At 36.5% G+C, this 27,470-nt stretch overlaps 2 protein-coding genes across 2 annotated transcripts; both read right to left on the bottom strand.

Moving 5' to 3' along the window:
• Positions 1-193: 193 nt before the first annotated feature.
• LOC108346438 (uncharacterized) lies at positions 194-3,887 on the bottom strand. The gene is made up of 5 exons (XM_052867999.1): positions 3,630-3,887; positions 3,253-3,530; positions 2,715-2,861; positions 1,273-2,601; positions 194-927 (listed from the first exon to the last, which is right to left on the bottom strand). The coding sequence occupies exons 1-5, from the start codon at positions 3,787-3,789 to the stop codon at positions 664-666; spliced, it is 2,178 nt and encodes a 725-aa protein (XP_052723959.1). The 5' UTR covers positions 3,790-3,887; the 3' UTR covers positions 194-663.
• An 11,378-nt stretch (positions 3,888-15,265) lies between these two features.
• Positions 15,266-17,512, bottom strand: LOC108346384 (NAC domain-containing protein 62). Its single transcript, XM_052867998.1, has 6 exons — positions 17,311-17,512; positions 16,920-17,197; positions 16,567-16,698; positions 16,207-16,491; positions 15,825-16,064; positions 15,266-15,695 (listed from the first exon to the last, which is right to left on the bottom strand). Exons 1-5 carry the CDS (start codon positions 17,453-17,455, stop codon positions 15,870-15,872), a joined length of 1,035 nt encoding a protein of 344 aa, XP_052723958.1. The 5' UTR covers positions 17,456-17,512; the 3' UTR covers positions 15,266-15,695; positions 15,825-15,869.
• Positions 17,513-27,470: the final 9,958 nt, after the last annotated feature.

Here is a 27,470-nt window from a genome sequence, read left to right as displayed (position 1 = left end):
TGTCAAGTAGCACCAAAGAAATTGAGTTGAGAATCCAAGAGTTTCACCACAGAAATGAATACGCCTCTAAAAACATGAATTCAATGGATAAATAGAATATTAAAAGATTCAAATTTCTGCTAAAGATAATACTAGACTTATGATCCAGAATAAACCATCCTTGCTTCAAAAAACAAAGATCAACTGAGCAATATAAAAGTGAAGTGGTTGTCTAGCCAATCCTTTGTTCAACTGATATGGGAAAATAACTGCATTAGCCATGCATTCCAAAAGCTAATAAAATATATTATTAAATACTAAAATCAAAGAAAATAAACTGATTCAGTAATACACTTGGTATCCTAGAGACAAAAGTTCACTACAAAAAAGTACTCTGTCCAGAAACTACAAATAACCATACAAACATCCTAGTACACAATCTAGTATCTTAAATACACACGATTTCATCGTTTATAATACTTTCTAATACATTTCCTATTATACATACTTTTGTATTATAATGCATAATTGTCATTATGCAATTTCTAGTAAATTGGCTATTTCAGAGCAAGTTATTTTTAATAACATATACTCTTATCCACTAATCCAATAATGGTACGAAGTTCTTAGTTCGCACCATATGAAGTTGTTCGGTCTTAGATGATACTGATCTTCCCATGACCTTTAAGTGCAAGGAAAACTAGATATTTCATTCCAATTGATCTCTTCAGGATTATATACTGTAGAGTCACATGAGGATGTCTTCACTCCCCAAAAATCGTCTTGAAATATACTTACTTGTTTCTGACTTGCTTCTTGGTTGGAAAATAAAAGATCTGTATCACCATCTACAACATCATATGATGTTTTAAACCTTTTTGATGAATGGTATTCATCTGAATTAAGATATTCAGTACACATAGTTGAACTATCTTCAATACTATCGTCCTGCAATGATTTCAAAAGAAAATATAAACAGATGAATACGTTGATAAAAGTGCTCAAAAGAATATAACAATATCACAAACTCAAGAAAAAGTGTAGTTCTCAATAATAGCCCGTCAATGACTCATGAATCACAAGAACGCATCAAAGCCAACTCAAAAAAGACATTTTACGTGAGTATCTCTTAAAAATCTACTTGAGAAAATCCCGATACATTGTGAAAAATCTAACCAAATTCAAATCATAATAATGCACTCTGAAATTTTAACTTATTAAATCAAAATGAAAGTTCAGAAATGAAAGGAGGTACACTCAGTATTATTTGGACTTTGCAAAATAAATATTTACCAGTTTAAGGACGACTTCTGGATTTATGCAAGTGCTTTCACAATATGTCCTTTTCAATGATTTTGGGAACTCAAAAGGAGTCTGCGATGGGGTATGTGTATTTTGAAATGGAATTTTCCTACTTTCAAAAGGAATCTTCCTAGATGCTAAAGGACTTGAAACTCCAAATGGAGTCTGCATAGATCCTAAAGGAATATGCGTAGTTTCAGATGGAGGATACATCATTTGAGGTGGAGTATACGTAGCTCTTAAAGAAGTCCGCATAGCTCCTAAAGGAGATTGCATAGTTCCTGAAAGAGCCTCCAGTGTATCAAATGAAGGTTGTGTAGGTTCAAAAGGAGTTAACATAGATCCAGCTTCAAACGGATTTTGGGTAGATCCTAAAGAAGTATGCATAGGTTCAAATGGAGTCTGTGCATATGGGATAGATCCTAAAGGAATATGCGTAGTATCAGATGGAGGATACATCATTTGAGGTGGAGTATACGTAGCTCCTAAAGAAGTCCGCATAGCTCCTAAAGGAGATTGCATAGTTCCTGAAAGAGCCTCCAGTGTATCAAATGAAGGTTGTGTAGGTTCAAAAGGAGTTAACATAGATCCAGCTTCAAACGGATTTTGGGTAGATCCTAAAGAAGTATGCATAGGTTCAAATGGAGTCTGTGCATATGGGATAGATCCTAAAGGAATATGCGTAGTATCAGATGGAGGATACATCATTTGAGGTGGAGTATACGTAGCTCCTAAAGAAGTCCGCATAGCTCCTAAAGGAGATTGCATAGTTCCTAAAAGAGCCTCCAGTGTATCAAATGAAGGTTGTGTAGGTTCAAAAGGAGTTAACATAGATCCAGCTTCAAACGGATTTTGGGTAGATCCTAAAGAAGTATGCATAGGTTCAAATGGAGTCTGTGCATATGGGATAGATCCTAAAGGAATATGCGTAGTATCAGATGGAGGATACATCATTTGAGGTGGAGTATACGTAGCTCCTAAAGAAGTCCGCATAGCTCCTAAAGGAGATTGCATAGTTCCTGAAAGAGCCTCCAGTGTATCAAATGAAGGTTGTGTAGGTTCAAAAGGAGTTAACATAGATCCAGCTTCAAATGGATTTTGGGTAGATCCTAAAGAAGTATGCATAGGTTCAAATGGAGTCTGTGCATATGGGATATGCCTATTGTTGATTTCCTTTCTAAAATAGGCATCGTTAGATGGGTTTGGGAAAGATGCTTCATCCTGCTCAATATCAATTAGAGACTGTTCTGTTGGGGAGATGTTTATTTCTGCCTGATATGTTAACTGACAGATTGTTTCCATTCTGCTAAAAGTATCTCCCTGAAAAAAAAAATGTAAATATATATATGAAATGACAGAAAGAAGCATAAATTCTGGGCATGTTCTCTGCATGTCACAGTGTATATATGTTCATGAAAGATGCTTCAGCTTACAGATGGAACTCCTTCTGCTGTTGCCTGATGTTCATTGTCAGAAACCACACTTCTACTGGATTCCTCTTCATCAGAGATCAGTGCAGCAGTTCCTCCTTCGGTCGTTTTCCCATGTTTCTTTTTCAAGCGGCATAACACAAAAGCATTCTGAAAAAATTGGAGTATGGTAAGCATTCATTTGGCACAATTCACAAAAGTAAAAGGTCAAGAGAAATGAGGCAATCATGCAGAAGAAATTGACGGTCTTCGATGAGAATTAGTGATGATTTTTTGTGTTCATAGATAGAAAGACTCAATTAAACACATCGAGTAAGTAACATGAGAGGTTCTCCATAAGCTTTGTCGAGAAACTAATTATTACCAATAATCAAGATTAAAGCACAAAGTCACACGGGATATCTTGTTTCGACTAGTTTAGTACAGAGATTATTGCAGGCTTCAAATACTCATCTTGGTTCGACTAGTTTACATTCCTTTCACACACTGTAATTTAGTACAGAGATTATTTCCAAAGTTTCTTAAAAAATGAAATACAAACCTGGCTTTGGATTGAGTTAAGAGCATGATATTCGTGAATAACCCAGTTGGATTTGACAGCTTTGGAAGCACGACCAATATAGAAAACAAGAGTCTTCTTAGTCCCAATGACAGTGTTGGTGTCCTCTGTTCTAACATCACGGGGTTCTCCCGTGGGTTTCCAGAACCCACTCTTGGTTGTCCTTTTAAACCTTTCACTATTTGAGTACTTCAACTTAACAGGACTGAAGAAAAACCATTCTGAGTTTTCGAATGGTATTACTGATTTTGCTAACATCTCTATTTAAAACAATAAAAATTGAAGTAAAGATCAGAACAAGAAAAAGGACGATGTTGATTTCATGAAGATGCATGGAGAGTTTGGCTTTCGATTATTACCTGGTACTTCCCAAGGTTCCACAGCGCAAAGATCTATGTCAGTCATGACATGGACAAGTTCTTCATCTAGCAACTTGGGTTTGAGGTGAGAGTGGACAAGTTCTTCATCGGTGGGACGAAAACCGTATCCTACAATCTCCATTGGTTTTTGTAAACACATGTCTTCAGTGTTCAATGAAGAAAGAAGGTTGGATGATGAAACAGGGTGCTGAATGAAGAAAGCTACTTAGTGTTTTCAGTGTGTGTTTGTGTGGTGGAAATGAATTTATAATTGCACATTCATTGACTTGACATGACTCCTTAGTTAAGAAGTTGTCGTTGGAAAGTACATTATGATAATACAAAACTCTTATTTCAAGATTCGGAATATGAGGTAAACTTTCAAACTTTATAAAAAGTTCGTAAAATTATTCTATAAAAATAATTAACATATGTATTTTAAGTTAGATCAGGCACTTATAGTTCAAATATATTGCATCTAAGTGATCTTATTGGCAGGTTATTTTATAAGAAAATTCAACATATAAAGGCTAAATATATGAAATGTTATCGTGATTCTAAAATCAAAATTGTTAAGTAACAGATAGATACAGTAAAAATGAAGTGACTGTATTGTACTAATACCGCGTGAGAATGAGAATCTTTTTCCTAACTCAGCATTTTCTACGAAATGGACAAAAATATATTTAACAAATTTTCTCATTCGATAGGGATATAATCTGTTATGAGTCTCTATGAGAAGGATCAATGCCTTTCAAAGTTATTTGAGCATTGGTTCCAAGTTTCTTCCGTGGCCCACCATTTCAATGTTCTTTCAAAACTATTGGTTAGTGAATTTTGGAGGTTAGTTATACTCATCACTACCAATCAATCAAGAACATGACTCCAAAGAAGGATATAATTTTTAAGATTTTAGTAATGTGCTAACTTCCAAGAACAGACAGTGAACTCCAACTAATTATCACCTCAATTTTTCTTTTCACATCCACGTTTTCAGTATCCGCGTGAGTGACTTTTCATACGAAGGTTCCAGAAAGCTAGCATTGCTCAAAGTGGTAATATGAATTTATGAAACTGAGACTTGCTTCCCAAGTTTACTTTTTGATCGCTTCATTCATCGAATCTTTTTAATCAATTCTCTTGGTTGCCCCACCATGTACTTATGGTGTTTGTACAGTGTTGCTTTCTTATGCTCCTCACTAGTTTTTGCACCCTTAAAAATTGGTAACTCATTCTGTCAAAAGCATAAACATTTTTATGAGCACATGATTACAGATTATGTTAAGATACCACTACTCTGAGACTCCCTAAAAAAAATAATAATAACTTTTTTGGGTATAAGCCAGGCATGTGGTGAATCTCCAACGCCACGTACTGACGATTCACAGATTGTTTGTCCATGTTATTTGGGTGTTCATGCCGCATGTTGTAGTCAATTGGGTACTGAGTCTAGTCTTTTATTCTGGTTGGATGAACATTAGAAGATATTTTATTATTATAAATATTTTAGATATCTTATATATTAATCTAATACATAATTTTTATTATATTCAAAACCATTGAATTAAGCTTAGAACTTTGACATGCATTATCTTTTCAATAAAATTCCAGGTAGCCTTCATTTTTTAATATTTTTTCATGAAGATTGTTGAGAATATAAAACAAAACTCTTAACTGTCTTAACTGTTTTACTGTTACAGTTAGATGTGCATTCATTTGTTGTTATATACATTGTCTTGTACTTTCATTGTTGGTTAATGAGAAATACACTCACTCGTTTCTCTCCTTCTCTGTCTACTGTAAAACTCTCTGCATAATATTGTTGTCTTGGAACAATAGTGGTATCAGAACTGAAGATTCGGTTCAAGAAGAAAGAAGTGGTGTGATGGCCGGATTAATTCATAGTAATCTCCCGATATTCGATGGCAAGGATTATGATGACTGGTGCGGTAAAGAAGTGGTGTGAGGCTATCCTTGGGTTTCAAGAAGTTGACGATGTGGTAAAGAAAGGACTTCAAGAATCTTTGAAAGGTGATACTAAAGAAGTGAAGAAGCAGTACAAAGAAAATAGACGACTTGATTGCAAGGCAAGAATGCTACTGCATCAATGTGTTTCTTCTACGATTTTTCAGAAAGTATCGAAAGCCACCACGGCCAAAGAAGTCTGGGATATTCTACAAGATGGGTATGGAAACTCTGGAAAGGTGAAGAAGATTCGTTTGCAATCTCTACAACGATAGTACGAGCTCTTCTGCATGGGCGAGCAAGAGACGATGATGGAGTATATTGAAAGAATTCAAGTTGTAGTCAATGCCATGAGAGCATGCGACAAAATCGTGAAGGATAAGAAGATCGTTGAGAAAATACTCCGAACCTTGACACCGCAATACGATCACATTGTGGTTGCTATAGAGGAATGCAAGGATCTTGAGGCGATGAAAGTGGAAGAGCTGCAGAACTCACTCGAAGCACATGAACAAAGATTAATTGAAAGGAAGAATGCAGAGAAAATCGTGACACAAGGAACGAGTCAGGCGTTGCAAGCGAGAAGTAATCAAAACTTCAAGAATCGTGGTAGAGGTAGAGGGAGATCACATGGTGGACGTAGCGGAGGAAGAAATATAAAATTCTTAGATCAAAACGGTGAAGATAATGGTGGTGAACAGAAGGAAGGAAGTAACAGAGGAGGTAGACACTCGAGAGGAAGAGGAAGAAAAGGGTTCGACAAAAGAAATATACACATGTTATACATGTAACAAGTATGGGCACTATTCTTCAGAGTGCTGGCACAACGAATCCTCCAAGAAGGTCAAGAATGAAGAAGCAGCTAATTTGGCTCAGGACGCTTGCGATTCGGAATGGGATCATGTAGTGTTGATGGGTGTTTCAGATAAAATTGAAGAAAAGGGCATCTGCAGTGTGATAGTGGAAGGCAGGTGTTGCTGTAAGGTTGATTTTGAGTTGCAACCAGAAGCATCACGTCATGCAGAGACGCGTAAGAAGTGCACCGAACACGCGTCGCTTAAGGTGAGCCATGCGGCGAAGGGTATAAAGGTTGAACGCGTTATGTTGTCCAACAATAACAGTGATCACACTGAGAATGATATGTGCTGGTATTTAGATACTAGGTGCTCTAATCATATGACCGAAAGAAGAGGGTGGCTTGTAGATCTTGATCCAAGAAAGAAGAGCAATGTGAGATTTGCGGATGATAGCACTGTGACGGCAGAAGGAGTTAGTAGAGTGTTGATCACCTGCAAGAACGGAGGAGTAACTTACATGGACGATGTGTTATATGTTCCAACGATGAAGAGTAACCTGTTAAGCCTTGGGCAGCTCCTGGAGAAAGGCTATACCATGTCCATGCATCAGAACCTCATAGATGTTTTTGATAAAACGCAACGTTTGGTGATCAAGGCTCCACTTGCCAAGAATAGGACATTCAAGGTGAACCTGAATGCGGCTGCAATACAATGTTTGTCTTCGGTGAATGTTGAAGAAGAGAGCTGGATAAGGCACTATAGATTCGGACACTTGAATTTCAAAAGTCTGAACTTATTAAGCAGCAAAAAACTGATAAAAGGTGTGTCCCTGATAAATATTCCTAAGAAGATCTGTGAAGGATGCGCTATGGGGAAGCAGACCAGATTGAATTTTAAGAAGGCAACACCTAAGTTTGTTAAGCAACCACTCGAGGTTGTCCATTCAGATGTCTGTGGTCCTTTCGAAGTAACGACTCTTGGAGGTAATAGATATTTCCTACTCTTCGTTGATGAATGGACTAGGAAGTTATGGATTTATTTGCTAAAATAAAAGAAAGAAGTCTTCTCATGTTTTGTAAAATTTTGTGCCATGGTGGAGAGGCAATCGGCCCTGCGAATAAAGATCATCAGAACTGACGGATGTGGAGAATTCAACTCTGGGGAGATGAGCAAGTTCTGTGATGAAAAGGGAATCACACACTAAGTTGTAGCTCCTTACACGCCTCAGCACAACGGCTTGGCCGAGAGAAGGAATAAAACTCTGGTTGAAATGACCAAATGTTTGCTTAAAGGGAAAAACTTACCACACAACCTATGGGGAAAGGCTATCACCACAGCAGCTTACCTGTTGAACAGATGCCCAACGAAGGCTTTAGCAGACTGCACACCAGAAGAGGGCGTGGACTGGGATCAAACCGTCAGCAAATAACTTGAAGATCATTGGCTCAGTATGTTTTAAACACGTTCCAAACGAGAAGAGAAAGAAACTAGGAGATAAAAGCGAAGTCTATATACTGGTAGGCTTCCATTCTACTGGCGCATACAGACTATATAACCCAAAGAAGAATGAGGTAGTGATCAGCAAAGATGTTTTGATAGATGAATCAACAATGTTTAATTGGATGGAAACAGAGACAAGTCCAATCTGTAGAGATATTGTGTCTAGTTGGCTTGAGGAGAAGAGATCTGATGAAGTCGAAGAGCTAGCAGCTGGTATGGAAGTAAACAATAGGAGATCTCAAAGAACTAGATTTCCTTCAACGAGGCTTGCAGATCACGAGGTGTTCATGGATAATGAGATAGCAGAATCAGGTGACCTTGTTCATTCCGCACTCTTGGCTGATGCTGAAACACTTACATGGAAGCAAGCTATCAACATGAAAGAATGGAAAGAATCAATGATAGAGGAATTGAGAGCTATAGAGAAGAACAAAGCGTTGGAAATGATGGAACTGCCTCGACACAAACAAGCAATTGAGGTGAAGTGGGTGTTCGAAAAAAAGTATAAACCAGATGGTAGCATAGCTAAGTTGAAAGCTAGATTGGTTGCTAAGGGCTTTCTGCAAAAGCCTGGAGTTGATTTCACTAAGGTGTTTGCGCCAGTTGCAAGGTTGGAGACAGTGAGACTTGTTGATGTTGTTGCGAATCTAAAAGGTTGGGAGACATGCCAAATGGACGTGAAATCAGCTTTCCTTAATGGACCTTTACAAGAAGAAGTATACGTGAAGTAGCCACCTGGATTTGAGAGGAAAGATGAGGAGTGGAAAGTGTATAAACTAAACAAAGCTTTGTACGGGCTGAGACAGGCACCTCGAGCTTGGAACACTCACATAAACTCTTGGCTCATTGAATTTGGATTTCAGAAGTGCACGGTTGAGTTTGGGATCTATGTGAAACAGGTTGAACAACAAGGTGTTCTATTGGTCTGTTTGTATGTAGACGACCTGCTTGTAACAGGAAGTACAGCAGAAGCTATCGAAGGATTTAAAACAAGAATGAAAGAAGATTTTGAAACGACCGACCTTGGTAGTTTGGGTTACTTCCTTGGACTAGAATTTCTGCGAACTACTGATGGAATGCTTGTGCATCAGAGAAGATATATTAGTGAAGTCTTGAAGAGATTTGGCATGGAAGGCTGCAACAGCGCGAACGTACCAGTGTTGGCTAATACCAAGCTGTCTATCCAAGCTGATGACAAAAAGGCTGATGCTACCTTGTTTAAACAGATTGTAGGATCACTCGGGTATGTGTGCAATAGCAGACCAGATATTAGTTATGGTGTTGGGCTGGTAAGTAGATTCATGAGTGATCCCAGACAATCTCATCTCTCCACTGCCAAACATATATTGCGCTACCTAAAAGGAACAATTGATTTTGGCCTCTGCTTTCCCAAGAAGACTGACGGAATGACTGGGGTGTTAAAAGCTTGGAGTGATTCGGATTGGTGTGGAGATCAAAAGGATAGAAAGAGCATGTTCGGCTATGTAGTTAATTATATGGGAGCGTGGTTTTCCTGTTATTCGAAGAAGCAGAGTGTTGTAGCATTCTCATCATGCGAAGCTGAGTATATTGCTTCAACCGAGACTGCATGCCAGTGTGCTTGGATAGAGACAATTTTGAATGAGTTGAAGATTGAATGCTGTAAGCCAATCCAGTTATTGATAGACAACAGATCAGCTATAAACCTATCTAAAAATCCTATCTCACACGGTAGAAGCAAACATATACAGACCAAATTTCATTATCTGAGAGAACAAGTTGGCAAAAGAAGACTGGAACTAGTGTAATGTCCTACAGAAGCTCAAATAGCAGACATCTTCACCAAAGCTCTAAGGCAAAGCAGATTTGAGAAGCTAAGAGATTGTCTTGGAGTTAAATCTATAAGGAGTTTAGTTTTAGAGAGGTGTGTTGAGAATATAAAACAAAACTTCTAACTGTCTTAACTGTTTTACTGTTACAGTTAGATGTGCATTCATTTGTTGTTATATACATTGTCTTGTACTTTCATTGTTGGTTAATGAGAAATACACTACACTCGTTTCTCTTCCTCTTTGTCTACTGTAAAACTCTCTGCATAATATTGCTGTCTTGGAACAATAAAGATTTGCTTAAAGATCTTCTTTATTGGATAAGAAAACAACAATGTCATTGACTGCATATTAAACATCTGACCTGACAGACATACCATCATGTTTTTGAACAGCAACAATGTTGGGAAACAGCGGTACTTGTTCCCTCCTCTGTGAACCCCAAAATGGGCACTATGCGGAAGCGTAAAAAATGAAAGCGTAGAGAAAGAGAAAATTAACACTGGAAATTTTAACGTGGAAAATCCTCTCGGAAAAAACCACGGGACCTAGTCCAGAAAATTATCTCCACTATGAAAGTAGGATTACAGTGTTTTCTCTCACTCTCTGAGGATCTCTCAATAAATATCTCACCCTCTCGGATGGTATACAAAACTCTCACTTTCCACTCACACTCACTATAACAGACTCTTTCTGTATAAATCTCTCACACAACCATCTCTATTTTCTTACTTCACCGTGGCACTTCTCTCACAATGGTATTCTTCTTCTCTGGTATGTGGCTTCACTTCTTGCATTTAGTTGCACGCTGCATCTCAATTTATGAATTGAGAAAGTGAATGAGTCCAAAAACAAGAGGCACTCATTTTCCGTAAAACAAGGAAGAAGTGGAAAACTTTAGCAACTTTTGGGTAGTGGCATTTTTGGTGGAGTGGAAACATTGACCCTTGAAATATGGTGGATGGGTCCCTTCTTTGTTTTATTTCAACAAAACTCCCCCATAAAACAAAAAATGGGTCTTCCATCCTTTCTTGACTTAATTTGAAGGTACCAAGATACCAGCACCTTGGCAACAGTCTTCAACCTTCTTGATTGGTATTGACTTAGTCATCATGTCAGACCAATTCAAGTCTGTATGGATTTTCTCTATCTTCAATTTCTTCTCATCCAGCGCTTCTCGTATCCAGTGATACCGCACGTCGATATGCTTCGAGCGTGAATGGAACATGGGGTTCTTGGTTAGATGGATGGTACTTTGATTATCACAATTCACCACATAATCATCTTGATCATGTCCTAATTCACTTAGGAAATTCTTCATCCATAGCATCTCTTTAGAGGCTTCAGTCACCGCTACATACTCTGCTTCAGCAGTAGACAATGTCACACATTTTTGTAGCTTTGACTGCCAAGAAACAGCTCCCCCTGCAAAAGTAATCAGATAACCTGATGTTGACTTCCTTGAATCGACATCTCCAGCCATGTCTGAGTCTGAATATCCGATTAGCTTTAGATCTCCATTGCCAAAACACAAGCTTCTTTTGGCAGATCCTCTTAGATACCTCAGTATCCACTTAACAGCTTCCCAATGCTCCTTTCCTGGATTCGACAGGTATCTGCTCACAACTCCTACAGCATAGCCAATATCTGGCCTTGTACAAACCATTGCATACATAAGGCTACCCACGGCAGAAGAGTAGGGTACCTTGCTCATTTCTTCTTTTTCTTCTTCATTCTTTGGACATTGCGACTTGCTAAGTTTGAAATGTCCAGCAATTGGAACACGAGCAGATTTGGCATTATGCATGTTGAACCTTTTGAGAATTTTCTCAATGTAATCTTCTTGAGATACCCATAGCATTCTTCTAGAACGATCTCTGGAGATTTTCATTCAAAGTATCTTCTTTACTGCACCCAGGTCTTTCATGGCAAAAGACTTGCTCAATGCCTTCTTGAGAGCAGCTATTTTAATTTTGTCCTTCCCTACAATCAACATATCATCAACATACAAGAGAAGTATGATGGACTCACCATTTTCATAATGCTTCACAAACACACAATGGTCTGCGGAGGTCTTCTTGAAATTATGTTGAATCATGAAGGAATCGAATTTCTTGTACCATTGTCTTGGAGCTTGCTTCAGACCATAGAGACTTTTCTTCAGACGACACACCAAGTGTTCTTTGCCTGGTTCTTCAAAACCCTCTGGTTGCTTCATGTAAATTTCTTCCTCTAGATCTCCATGTAAGAATGCTGTTTTGACGTCCAGCTGTTGAATCTCCAGGTCTAGTGTTGCTGCCAGACCGAGAATTGCTCTAATGGATGTCATCTTCACCACTGGTGAGAATATTTCATCAAAGTCTATTCCTTTCTTCTGGTTGCACCCCTTCACGACAATTCGTGCTTTGTACCTTGGGCTTGGGTTGTTCTCTTCATTCTTGAGCTTGAACACCCATTTGTTCTGCAATGCTCTTCTTTCTTTTGGTAATTCTACCAAATCATAAGTCTCATTTTCCTTTAAGGATTGCATCTCTTCTTCCATGGCTTGCAACCATTTGCCTTTGTCTTCCGTCTCCATTGCTTCTACAAAACTTTGAGGTTCACCTTCATCAGTAAAATTAACATATTCATCTGAAAAATACCTTCTTGACGGTTGCTTCTGTCTTGTTGATCGTCTCAATTGGGGTTCTTGCGGAGCATCCTCAATTGGTTGATCTTCTTCCGTCAGATTAGGTTGATCAGCTTCTTCAGCCATTTCATCAAGTTGTAACTCTGGTTCGGCTTGATGAGTCTCTCCCCCTAAGTTGTTCATCACAATAGGGCTTTGATCACTTATCAGCTTAAGTGTTGGTTTCTCCACTTTCTTGATGTCTTGGATTGTCTGATCTTCAAAGAACACCACATCTCTGCTTCGAACAATCTTTCTGTTTGCAGGATCCCATAATCTGAAACCAAATTCATCTCTTGGAGAACCAAGGTATATGCACTCTTTCGCTTTAGCATCGAGCTTTGCTCTTTCATCTTTCGGAATGTGAACTGATGCCTTACATCCGAAGACTTTCAAGTTACGATATGAGGCCTTTTTACCGGACCATACTTCTTCTGGTATCTTACCGTTTAATGGTCTTGAAGGTGATAAGTTGATCAATTGAGTTGCTGTTAGCACTACCTCCCCCCAGAATGTCTTGGGAAGTTTTGCATGAGACAACATGCTTCTGACCTTCTCGGCAATCGTTCTGTTGAATCTTTCAGCTACACCGTTCATTTGAGGTGTTTTGGGAGGTACTTTCTCATGTCTGATCCCATGAGTCTTGCAATAGTGCTCGAATGGACCTCTGTACTCTCCACCATTATCACTTCTCAAGCATTTCAACTTTCTACCAGTTTCACGTTCAACAGAGGCGTGAAACTCCTTGAAGATTCGTAGAACTTCGTCTTTTCTTTTCAATGGATAGACCCACAATCTTCTAGAGTGGTCATCAATGAAGGTAACAAAATATTGAGCACCACCAAGGGACCTTTCGGATGTTGAACAGACATCTGAATACACAAGATCCAAAATATGCTCTCTTCTACTTCTATTATCAGATTTATGGAAAGATACTCTGTGCTGCTTACCTGATAGGCAGTCTTCACATAATTCAAGTGGTTGGCCTTTTATACTCTGGAGATGATCTTTCGCAAGGATCTCTAATCCTTTATCGCTCATGTGGCCCAGTCTTTTGTGCCATAACTCCTTACTTTCTTCTTGAGCAACATTTGTCTCTCCTTTGCATATCTTTCCTTGCATGACGTACAAGGAGCCTTCCTTTTTGCCTCGAGCAACAATCATGCTTCCTCGGCTAAGTTTCCATTTTCCATCTCCAAACTGGTTGTTCATTCCAGCATCATCTAGCTTACCAACTGAGATAAGGTTTAGACGCATTTCTGGTACATGTCTTACCTCTTTCAGCACAAGTTTGTTTCCATTTTCTGTTGTCAAAGTCACTTCTCCTATGCCCACAATTTTGCTTGTGACATGATTTCCCATCTTCACTGTTCCAAAATCTCCTTTTTGATAGGATGAGAAGAATCCCTCATGAGGAGTAACATGGAAAGATGCTCCGGTATCTACTATCCAAGTGCAATCATCAAAATCAATATTTAGATAGTTTACCTCAGTGATAAGGAACACATTCTCATCATTTGATACCACCGCTGTTGTAGTCTTTTCCTCCAACTTCTTTTTGGGATCTACCACATCAGGGTGTACAGTTCCATTCTTCTGATCTCTTTTCAGGAATCTACATTCTTGCTTCTTGTGACCATCTTTTCCACAATAAAAGCATGTCAAACCTTTGGAACGAGACTTGAATCTTCCTCGTGACTTTTCACGTTTTCCTTTGCTTCTGTTTTCACTCCTTCCTCTATTCTCAACAACATTGGCTTCTGAGTGACTACTCGATCCTCTTTCTTTCCTTCTGGATTCTTCATTCAGTAAACTGTCTGTGATGTTATCCAGACTGAGCTTTCCATCTGGTGCTGAGTTACTGAGAGTGACCACCAACGTGTCCCAACTCTCCGGTAGAGAACTAAGGAGTAAAAGAGCTTGTAACTCGTCATCAATCTTCATATCCGCCTTCATTAGTTGGTTCACAATACCTTTGAAGGTGTTGAGATGCTCGATCATATTCTGGTCGTCAGTGTACTCCAACTTTACGAGTCGTCTGACAAGGTGAGCTTTATTTCTGGGAGTCTTCTTTTGAATCATTGATTCAAGCTTTGTCCATAACTCATACGCATTGGTATAAGTCGATACATGCTCAAAGAGACTTCTGTCGATGTATTTCCGAATCATAGCCACTGTTTTACGATTCAGAATCTCCCAGTCTTTTTCGGCCTTCCCTTCTGGAATTTCCGGATTTGTGATCGGTTCATACAAATCCTTGCAGTATAGATGGTCTTCCATCATCGGCTTCCAGTAGGAGTAATTATCCGCAGTTAACTTGAACATGTCTCCTTCCATCTTGAGTTTCACAGGACCGTGACTTTTCGAACCGGTAGCTCTGATACCACTGTTGGGAAACAGCGGTACTTGTTCCCTCCTCTGTGAACCCCAAAATGGGCACTATGCGGAAGCGTAAAAAATGAAAGCGTAGAGAAAGAGAAAATTAACACTGGAAATTTTAACGTGGAAAATCCTCTCGGAAAAAACCACGGGACCTAGTCCAGAAAATTATCTCCACTATGAAAGTAGGATTACAGTGTTTTCTCTCACTCTCTGAGGATCTCTCAATAAATATCTCACCCTCTCGGATGGTATACAAAACTCTCACTTTCCACTCACACTCACTATAACAGACTCTTTCTGTATAAATCTCTCACACAACCATCTCTATTTTCTTACTTCACCGTGGCACTTCTCTCACAATGGTATTCTTCTTCTCTGGTATGTGGCTTCACTTCTTGCATTTAGTTGCACGCTGCATCTCAATTTATGAATTGAGAAAGTGAATGAGTCCAAAAACAAGAGGCACTCATTTTCCGTAAAACAAGGAAGAAGTGGAAAACTTTAGCAACTTTTGGGTAGTGGCATTTTTGGTGCCCTTGAAATATGGTGGATGGGTCCCTTCTTTGTTTTATTTCAACAAACAAAAACACTTTCTGTACTGATCACATAGGCTTACTCAGATATGTTTCAAATGAATGCACACTGCTTTTAAGAAGCACCAACTAGATTGGCTACAAATAAGAAACTTCATCTCAGTTAAAAAAAAACATGGTAATACAAGAAAAGGAACTATGGTAACACTCACCATCAGCCCTTCACATATACTACATGTACTTAAAGTGATAATACTTCCAAACTAACGTGATAATACACACATAAAAACCATTAAAACTACGTTGTCTTGATGACGTTGTCTCCATATAGATGAAAGAACCTTTACTATTTGTTATCAGAAGATTGATGGCTTCCGGTTCGTCTGATTCACAATGAAAAAATCCTTCCGAGCCTACAAAATACATCAAGTGCAGCACGGTGTATCAATATGTTACAGTGAAAATCAGTTCAAATGAAGCATCTGCCTCATTCGTCAAGAAAGTAATCTTCATTTTCTAATGAATCTGTTTGATTTTCTCACCTCTACATGGAATACTGCATTGTTTGAAACCTTCCTCTGTGATGATTAGAAGAAAGAAAATATGCTCTTCTTTTTCTTCTTCTTTTTCTCTTGGTTTGTTTCATGGACGGAAGATGGCATACCTACATCTTCCTTGATATCCACGTCTGATAATTCAGAATCAAACCCTTTTGATGAATGGTATTCATCTAAGTTAAGATATCTATTAAACACTGTTGAAATATTCATAATATTATCACCCTGCAATGATTTCAGAAGGAAATAAACAGATGAATTCAAAATGTTCAAAATAAAGAAATCAAATCTAAAGTAATAGGACAGTTCAGAAACAAATGGAGATGCTCATTGTATCATTGGAAAAATTTGGACAATATATCTTTACCTGTTCGTAGACGACCTCAGCATCCGTATCATTATTCTTATGGTATACCTTTCTCAATGACTCCGATGGGGTGAAAGTATTGTAGAAGGTATTTATATTTTGTTCATTGTTAACATAACCGTCATGAACAAAAATATTATTCAGGAATTCCTCTTCCTGGGTAGTTTCATATGAAATATGCTCGATGTTAGATTCATTTCTAAAATAGGCATCGTGATATGAGGAGTTTGGAAAAGACGTTTCGTCTTGCTGTAAGGTCGTTCCCATTCCAGAAAAAGTACTTCTCTGAAAATACACACAAGTATCAATTGTCAGCATTGACAGAGTGTTAATATGTTCGTGAAGAATGTTTCAGCTTACTGAAGGAATGCCTCCTGCTATTGACTGATTCTCATAGCCAGAAACCATGATTCCACTGCTCTCCCCATCATCACCTCCACCTGCAGTTGTTCCCCCAGGTTTCTTCATCAAGCGACACAAAACGAAAGTCCTCTGCAAAATAGATCATAATCAGAAGTTATTTCATACAATTCGAAGAAACGAAAAGCCAAAACGAATCAAGAAATGCTAAAGTGACGTGATCATTGGAACTTCTTATATATGCTAAAACTTAAAATATCCACTGATATATGTCAAAGGCTATAGAACAACGAAGAAAAATCAAGAAAGACTATTTCTAATGAGTGTTAAAATTCTCCAAAACGCATACGAACCTGGCTTTCGTGAAAGGTAACAGCATGGTATTCATGAATAACCCAGTTGGACTTCTCAGCACGTGAAACGCGGCCTTTGTAGTAAACGAGAGTCTTTTTTGTGGCAATGAGAATGTTGGAGTCGGAGCTCCTAATCTCACGATCTTTTCCAGTGGGTTTCCAGAAGCCACACTTGGTTGTCCTGTTAATCCTTTTAGTGTTTGAATACTTGAAACCAACAGGACTGAAGAAAAACCATTCTCGAAAATCGAATTGCACATCAGATTCCCCGAATAACACTGTTTCAAACAAGAGAAAAAGTAAACATCAGTGAAGAAATTATAAGAGAAAGATAAAAAACAAGTGATGGTTGCATGAAGATGCATGAAGTGTTAGAGGTTTAGATTATTACTTGGTACGTCCCAAGGTTCCACTTCACAAAGGTCGATGTCGGGGATGACGTGGACTTGTGGATCATCACCCAGCAACCTGTGTCTGAGGTAATAGTCGACAAGTTCTTCTTCTGTGGGTCTGAAACCAAAACCTATAACATCCATTGTTGTAACAAAGATAGGAAGATATGAGAAGCAAAGGTGGTGAAGCAGCTATTAACAAAGCTCAGTGTTTGTTTTGTGTTGTGTTGTGCTGTGGCAATGAATTTATAATGCAAAAAAGTCTTTGACTGACTTTACTCCTTAGCTGACAAGTTACAAAAAGGAAAAGCATAGGAACTTATGTTGTGCTGTTAAGTCTTAGCTTATCATGTGGACGAATATATGATATGTTACAAATGAAAACCGAACATTCTAGAGGTTATATATAATAATAATCAACAATATCCTATTAATCCCAAGACAAAAATTATCTCTGGATTTCATGACCAGGGAACAATTTAAATTTTCAGCTCACTGTAATACTTTACTTGCTTTAAGAACAATTTATTTTGCATGAAGATTTTCCACATAAATATATATATATATATATATATATATATATATATATATATTTTCGTTACATAATTTATATGGTAAATAATGAAGAAGTTAAGAACAAGAAATTTTTGCCCACACGTCACTTTCTAAAAAATATATTTTTTAAACTAATATGAAAATAGATTTCTGCACGAAATTTCCATTAAACAATTTTAAAAGAAAAGAAAATAGACGTTAAAATTAACTTATATAACAATTAAAATTGTAATATATAAACTAATGTTAACTCTATGTTTTGTGGTTTATTATTTTATTGTTGATATTTCTTTATTCCATGACCAATCATTTCAACTCCTTGCTCTTCCAACAACAAAAAATAGACAGAAAATTGTTTAATTAAATATGGCCACTTTTGCTTTTCTTTTGGTGGTTTATTGTTATGGTCCCCTACGCTGAGAACTTGGTCACAAAGTTTGATAACGTTTTCAAGATTTGAGTAGAGTCATGCAAACTTAGTAACATTTTGGTATTGCATCACTGCGAAACTTGTTCTCAAAGGTTTTTCGTTGCTCCTACCATATCAGCTGTCTTTTTCTATTTACTTGTGACTTTTGAGTCAATTTTTCTTTCTGGTTGGTCCCACCAATCCAAGTAATTGTATTTGTCCTTAATGTTGTGATTTGTTATGGTCTCTCAAACTTCTGTACAAAAAAAACAAGGAAACTCATTCTGTCAAAATATGATTTCATAATAGCCACCATAAGATCCAAGTTTCTTTTATGTCCTTAGGCTCATTTATAAATGGTAGTTTCTTATATGGCTTACCCTTCTAATTCATCTCAGAGTAGATAACATTTGTGTGTGATGCCCCTTAGATTTGCATGTTATTAAGAGGATATATATTAACCTTAATATATATAGATTTCTATACTGGTTATTAAGCATTTCTTTCATTATAGCCCAAATCTTATTAAATTTTTCATAGTAGATGTGTGATGCCCCTTATATTTGTATGTTAAGAGGAAATATATTAACGTGAATATATAGATTTCTATATATAATGGTTATTAAGCATTTCTTTTATTGCAGCCGAAATCTTCATAAATATAAGAAAAAGTGCAAAGGATAAAAACAGCAAGAAAATGTCATCGTTCAAAAGAATAACCTATGGGTAGGTCTATATGAGTCAGAAGGATAAAACTAGTAAAATAACGTTATCGTTCAGGAATAATCTATGAGTAAGTTTATATGAGATTGTGTTAGACTAAGTCAAATAAGACGTTTAAACTGGGTTTAGATTTCATTTAAGTCAAGTCAAGGTTGATAGAGTTTAAGTCAAGTTAAATATATTTTATGTTATGCTTGAAAATTGAGTTTAGTTAGTCAGAATCGAAAGTTGAATTAAGTCATTTCAGATCAAAATTTGATTTGAGTCGGTTTGAATGAAGGTTAAACTAAATCAATCAGATCCCAGTAAAAGAGAGTCAAGTTGGTGGGTCAACCAATCCAAGTCAAAGGTTAAACAGAGTTTGCTTAGGTTGAAAAACTAATCAAGTCCATACAAATTAAAAGTCAAAATAAATTAATCTATATTAAAGAATGACTCAAGTCACCCTAGATCAAAGGTGAGTCAAGTTGGTATGGCCCAAAGTTAAATCAAGATGGTTTAAACAAAAGTCAAACAAAATTGATCAAACGATTGTAATATAAAACTAAAAAAAATGTTCATTCCACTATTTTATTAATTAATTATTATTATTATTATTTTATTTATCAAACATAATAGACTTAATGTTTGTTTTCCTACAAAAAAATCTCAATTAAGATCAGTCCAAAATCAAACAAAATAAATATAAATATTTTTAAAAATGAACTCAATCAACATAATTATTTAATAATTTAATTCATCGAGATATAAAAAAAGACCAAAATCTTTAAATTTTATATCAAAACTCATTCATTCTTAAATCAAAATCACATAAAATATACTCTATCCCAGAAAAATCACAATAATTTAATATATTTTATTAGACACAACATTTAATACATTTTAGGAACAACAATTTAATACATAGATTAGACCCAAGAATAATTCATATTAACAACAATAATAAATCCAATAAAATTCACGTTAACAGTAAAACGCAACAACGGAAAATAAGATAATAAATAACCAATAATGTTTTTTCCAACAAAACAATCTCAAAATGAATGCTTTTTCTCGTATGCTTTTCGATACAAAATTCTTCAAAAAAAAAAAAAATACAAATATTTTTTTCAAATAGTAAATTTTATTCTTTTCATATGCCGTATATGCTCCCCAAGTAATTTATTTATAGGATCGGTACAATTATTACCAATGATAATAAGAATAAATCCAAAATCAAACAAAATAAATATAATTATTTAAAAAAAAATCATTTAACACAAAATTATCAATCAACATAATTATTTAATAAGATAATTAATTTATCGACATACAAAAGAAATTTAAAATTTTATATTAAAACTCATTTATAATCTTTGTGTGATTAAGGATATTTGACACGCTTTTGTTCTCAGATTTATCATGTAGTGCTGTCAAAATGGGTTAGAACATTTGGGTATATCCGGCCTACCATGGTTTTGGACCGAGTAGGGTTTGAAAAAAATGATTTTTTTTCATATGGGCCAATTTTCAACTTGACTCACTTAGAATCTGACTTACTCGGATTGAACCCGTGGTAAGCGGATTCGCTCACCAACCTACCTAGTTTAATATAATTATTTATTATTTTGTGTTTCAATATTATTAGTTAACATTTTTTATTGTATTGTAAATGAGAATAAAGAAAAAGATGATTGAAGAGACCAAAATATTATAAATTTATCCATTAAATACTCTAATCTTATAAATGGAGCAGTGACACAAAAATTTTTAATATTATAACCTTATTTATTCACTTTTTAGGTTTGCTTTTGGATTACATTTGAGTTGTAGGTTATTTTCTTTTTATTTTGAATTGTCTTTGGAGTTTAATATCATTTTAGAGTAAAATTTTTTAAATTTGAATTAAAAAAAATTATAATTTTTTTTGGATTTAAGAAAAATTATAATTAAGTGAATTAGTGAGCCAATCCGTTTAATCCACCAACCCGTAGTAGGCCAAGTTGAGTTTGTATTTTTTTCAACACTACAAAAAAAAAGGGCATTACCGAAGGCCGAAATCCCTCGGAAACAGCCAACGAGCCGTCGGTAAATCCCTTGTCGATAACAATTACCGACGGCTTTTGGCCTTCGGTAATTACCTAAAATGGGTATTTACCCAATCCCCTGCTTTCCTACGTTGGGCCATTTGCTGGATATAGAAGGTTGTTGGATGCTTGAAGGACCAAGGTCTCCCACCATGGTGGCGGCTGCACTAGCTCTATTCCAGCACCTTCTTCTTCCAACTGTGAGCTCCTGTCTTCCTGTTGGTGTCCGTGTACTACTTCTTTCACCCAATGAATGACTTGAATTTCCTTGCAGTCGTGGCCTCCTCTCCAGTCATGACACCATCTTCCTTGTGCTCTTCTTTTTCTTCCGGACGTGTGAAGGTAGCTGCTAGACTTGGACGTTGGAACTGCACTCCTTGCTGCTGGACTTTGTGGTTGCTGCAATTGAAGCTACTAAATGCTTGTTGTGTGTGTTTCTCACTCTCAACGTGTTGGATATCATGCTGCTGATGGAGGACGGCTGGATGTGCTGCTGGACGTGTCTTTGCTGTTGTCCAGCTGCTGTACTGCAGGCCGTGAACTGCTCTTTCCAAGCCAGCTGGATTGTGCAGGCCGTTACTCTCCAAAATGAGTGTGCTCATCACTTCATTCTCTTCTATCAGCACACCGAGAGTTGCTTCTCTTTTCCAAGAATTAAAAAGATGATTTTCTCTTTTCTATTACATGGGCCGTGACACTACTTATCATGTTTGCCAACCTTTCTACAATTCCTCCAAAGAGAAACCGTGAACTTCCTCTTGCTTCAATGTGGTATCCTCTGGTTTCTTTCTCAATGAATAAGGCAGTGTGTTTTTTTTATGAATGGAAGAATCAAAACCAAAGCCACCGTGACACAACTTCAAGCCATCTGAATTCATTTCTTTTGTGTGGGGCCGTGATGTTTTTGTGCTCTTTCTCCATGCCGTAAGATAGACTTGATAGCACAAAGGATGGCTTCTTCTTTCTTCACTTAATGGCTCTTTGTGCCAAAAGTCATGAAGTGGGCCCTCCATTTTACTCTTGCTTCTTGTTTGTTTAAAAACCAAAATAAAGCAAAAACAATTGTGCTTCCATCTTCCAAAGACCGTGGCCTTCAACAAAGGTGGCCTTTGCCAAAATTAATTTTCCAAATGGGTAATAGCTTTGTGTTTTGTGGTGAACTTTCCAACATGGTGGTCCCCTCCTTTATTATGTTGTCTCCCACTTAAAGAGAAAGAAGCCTCCCATTTTGTGTGTTGTTTGCCGTGAATGCTTCCTTATGGGGCATGCTTCAATTGGAAACAATATTGCCTTCTCAAATTGGCAGCCCCATTCTCTTGGCTGGAACGTGAATCTTGAAGCCATCAAAATGAAGAGCTGCACATAATTTAATTAAAGTGGCATCCAGCTCATACTCCACGGCTTGCATTCAACACTTACAACTCATTTCTATTAACAAGTGAAGATATTTAGCTACAACAAGAGCTCACGAGGCACACCACGTTGAAGGGAGTGGAGTTGCACGGTGTGAGGAAAAGACATGGGAAAAGCACTCACGGTGCAGAAAAAGAAGCCACAACAACATGAAGAAGAAGCACACAACAGCTTGAGTCAGACGCCAAAAGAGTAGGCCGTGAGGTGAAAGGATAACAGTAGGAGCTGAAGTGGTACAACAGAGAAAGCATCCATCCAGCAAAGAAGCAAGAGTTTCTGCTTTCAAAGAAGCAAGAGTTTCTGCTTTCAAAGAAGCAAGAGTTTCTGCTTTCAAAGAAGCAAGAGTTTCTGCTTTCAAGCAAGCAGCAGAAGCAGAAGATTTTGAATATCTGGAAGATGCATGGAGGCCCCAAATGAAGGAATTAGATTACATGGGAAATCAGTTTCTGTACTGTTTAAGTTCAGAGAAAGGGAAACAAAGGTTGGAACATCAAAGGCATGGAAATGAATGTTACAAATGGAATTGCGGTGACGAAATGAAACAGATTTATGGATGGAAACAAGATAAATTGGATGCAATCAAGCCCCTACTCCATTGATCTCAAGCGTAAGCTATAGGAAGCTAAAGTAAAACCCGCAGTAGACAAAAGAATGAACCAAAGATAAAGACTGATCTTGGTCATTGAGAATGAACCAAGATCCAACAAATGTTGGCACCTCCAGAAACTCTAAGACCGCACAAAAAGAACACAATTTCTACCACACACAATGACAGAGACAAAACAACATGAAAATGAAAAAAAGAAAGAAAGCAAGCATCATTCAAGTACAATTTCTTCTCAACAAAAAATCAATTTTGAAAAAAAAACTTACCTCAGAAAGAAAAATGGACGAAGATGCCAGCCTCTGCAGACCCCGACCACGAACTTAACAAGCCCACATCACCCCAACGCTGCCATCAAGCCAACCTCGATGACCCACCACCACTACCGCAAAACGCCAACTACCACGACCCACCACCCTGCCGGAAAGACCATGCCACCAACGACCTAAGCTCTGCGAAAGAACGCCTTACGGTGACCAAAAACGGACTAGGGCTTTGGTATCGTTGGAGGAATTTCTCAATTTCGGGCACAGGAGAGGAGGAATTATTGACAATTTGGGCAGAGGAGAGGAAGCTTACAACTTTCGTATCGTTGGAGGAGCACAAGGGAAGGGTTTTGGGCAACGAAAAATAGGGTTGGAGGGAAGGGTTTTGGACGAAGCACAGGGGAAGGCCGGTGGGAAAATGAATTGCAGAGAGGAAACAACTTAAAATTCTTATAAGACATTACCGAAGGCCTCTAAGCCGTCGATAATTGACTTCACCACTGCATTACCGAGGGCTCCTAGGCCGTGGGTAAAAAGCCGTCGGAAAAACAAGCATTTCCTGTAGTGCAACTTACTAATAAATAAGCTGGATTGGATTGGCTCACTCAGTGACCAACCCATAGTGGGTCAGGCCGGATTGAGCTGGATGACCCATTTTGATAGCACTATAATGTAGTTCTCAAATCAAAATCACATAACATATACTCTTTCCCATACAAATTATGAAATTATGACTCTTTTAAAAATCTTTTTCTTACAATAGTTTAATGTATATGGAACACAACAATTTAATATATTTTATTAGACAAAAGCTTTAATACATTTTAAGCACAACGATTTAATACATATATTAACCTCAAGAATAATTCATATGCACAACAATATGAAATCCAATAAAATTCACATTAACAACAATAATAGTAAAACTCAACCAACTGAAATATAAATATAATGAATAAAAAATAATGATTTTATAATACAAAACAAATACACCATAAACTATCAAATATATAATATAATTATTATTTCCTTTAAATTAACAAGATCGTCTAAAGCATTCTATTTTAAACCTTATCTAAATCCTCTAGCCAAATAATGTTTATTATAAAGATAGTCTAGAATAATTTGCTAAACGATATATAACTAAACATTATCCTAAACAGTGTAAAGAACAAATTATCCTAAATGATATAGAGAATAAACTATCTTAAACACTATAGAGAACAAACTCTCCTAAATGCTATGATTTGATATATGAATAATACTTTTTTGTCTGTTATGTAGTCTTTCTTTATCTGTGTATATCCTATCAAGGACAAAGTTCTTTATTCAAAGTTCTATGCTGATTTAGAAAGACGTTAAGACATACAAAGACATTATAAGATTGTTTCTTCGTAGCTTTCTATCCGACCTATACGTATAACTAAAACACAAGAAAATGGTTTGAATAGTGTTTTAAAACTTTTTCAAAACTAATGTTTAATGTTACTTTACAGTGGTTAGAAGGTTTGCACTAGTAATTTAAACACTTAGGTTTAGAGAGTGTTTGGAAGGAAAACTTGTCTAAACAAAAGGTAATAAAACACACTTTGATTTTATACTGGTTTACTCAAACTAAGCTATGTCCAGTTCTCCCTTAACATTCTAATAAGAGGTTTCACTAAAAACGAGTTTAATCACTCCTGATTTACAACGCTAACCCACTAGTTAGACGAGTTTAACCACTCTTGGTATCAACATTAGATAAACTATTTAGAATGTTTAACTCCATTGAGTTAAACTTTACAAGTGTTTGAATTCACTTCTAAATATAAAAACAATAATGTGTTTTTGAGATATTACAAAACAGAAGGTTACTCTTATATAGAAGATATATGAACAATACAATGAACTTCTAAAAATTTCTAAAAGATCTTTACACAGATGAGTCTTAAAAAGAATAGCTTGGAGAAAGCAAAGAGCGTATGATATTCTTGATAGCAAAAATTCTTCATCTTCTTTTCAGCAGTTCTTCTAGGTGTGTAGTGATAAAGTTAGAAGTTATGTTGCATCCTGATAAAGCAAATGTGTTGTGTACGGATGAGACAAACAAAAAGCATGTATGAAACATTCTTTAAATACCCTTCATGTCTCTAAATGTTCTCCTGATTCTGAGCATACTTTTGAATTAAGGTGACAATCTGCACAAAAAAAGATGACACAACACAATAGAGAAAAGAGTAATGGAATGTGCATGCATTTTAAAGCATTAGACGACCTAAGCATTTAGGCAATGATACAATTACCATTGTTTGATGCTAAGTCTATTATGAGTAACTTATCAAGGCGTTTAGGATATGTAGCCTTTAGCGAAATTTTTTGTATCCTAGACGGTCTAACTTTTTATCACACGCTTTTGCGATTAGACATTCTGTAACACCCTACTATTTTAAAGGGTATTACTGATAGTAGAGACTAAATTAATTTGATATCTCTTATAAACAATCAAACTTTATTTCATTTAATCCAAAGTACAATACCAAACTTACAAACTTTAAACAATATAGTCTTCACCATTGAAATTTCAACTTATAAGTTTTACACAACATAATCTTCCCAATACAAATTTATTCTTTTTACAAAGATCCCTGAAAGTTTTTCCCCGCATCTCTCTCATCTCTAAGCTTGTTCAACCGCATCTGCAACATTATCTAATCACATATAACATGAGTTATATTATCACAGTACAAACAAATAAGGGTAAGCCAACCTTATCATAAAATCATTAAACTTGTAATAAAAATATTATAATCATGTATTTCTGCAATTGATAAAATATCATTATTCCGATGTCATTAATTCATCATTATCAAAGTCATCTTTCCCATTTCCATAATTCTTACAAGTGTACCATGCTTACTCATGAAGTCTTATGGTCAGACCGCTTTTTGCCTGCTTCCTTAAGCCTCACTTATATACTCTGTCTTACTTTCTGAAGCCTTATGGTCAGACCTCTCTCTGTCTGCTTCTATATAACTTACGAATCATATGTTTATGTCAAAGCCTTATGGTCAGACCACTTTCTGCCTGCTTTCATAAACCTCAGGTGTTACTTTGCTCATACCAAACTCTCATGGTATAACTCGAACATACTACTCCCGGTAGTAAACATCATTTCATAAGTAATGATTTCTCATATCCACTCCAACATTTCATAAAACCAACAATTCTTACCCTCTTATCCACCTAACTCAATCATGTTCATTCTTTAATCAAGAATTCATAATAACCCGTTTTGGTATCAATAAATTAAACATATTACCATATATTATGCTTCATATTATAAACTCATTTTGCCCATAACGAGTATAACTCAACATATTTTCACCAAACAAAGATCATGGATCAACCAAAATATATCAACATATCGTAGGAACTACATATTAAAGTCTGGACTCAATGTAATAATAAATAAAATATATATGAAATTTTTACCATGATAATATTATGCATCTACAATCAACTTGTTTTATTTTATTTTCATCCTAGTAGAGATTTTTCTTTACTCCAATTGGTCACCGGAGAGGACCTAGATGTCTGAACGCATCAAACTCACCTTCGACGCCAGCACATATGACTAGTCACAACTGACTGGACCAGGCCAGGGCTGCTCTATGATTAGAGATGTGCCAACTCAGGTTTTTAAGGTTCCTCTATCCTACCAACAAAGGGAGGCCCTCAATAATTAATCAATTTATTTATTTAATTTATCTACCTTGTTGTCTTATGCTCTAAATCTAAAATGCCTAATTTTAATATTTTTACTTCCTCTCACAACAACCTCAAACAGTATCTGTATATCTATTTAATACTCATATATAAGCAATTACAGAAACCCTTACTCCAAACCTTCCAACAAGATCAATTTCAGCCAACAAACTCATTCAATAAATTCATCGCATCTCAACATGTACAATTTAACAGTTTCAGTTATAACACCCAATATAATAAAAGTCATAAAACAATTTCGCAAGAGAACACCAGTTCAACATTCGTATATTTATAAATTCATACAAAAATAATTAGTTGCCCTTACCATCAAAATAATATTAATATAAAAATTCAGGGGAAACAAGAAGTTGAA

This window comes from Vigna angularis, chromosome 9 (assembly GCF_016808095.1).
Source record: "Vigna angularis cultivar LongXiaoDou No.4 chromosome 9, ASM1680809v1, whole genome shotgun sequence".
Classification (NCBI taxonomy): Eukaryota; Viridiplantae; Streptophyta; class Magnoliopsida; order Fabales; family Fabaceae; genus Vigna; species Vigna angularis.
Note: the sequence above shows the minus strand (reverse complement) of the source record. Positions and strands in the feature narration are given on the sequence as shown.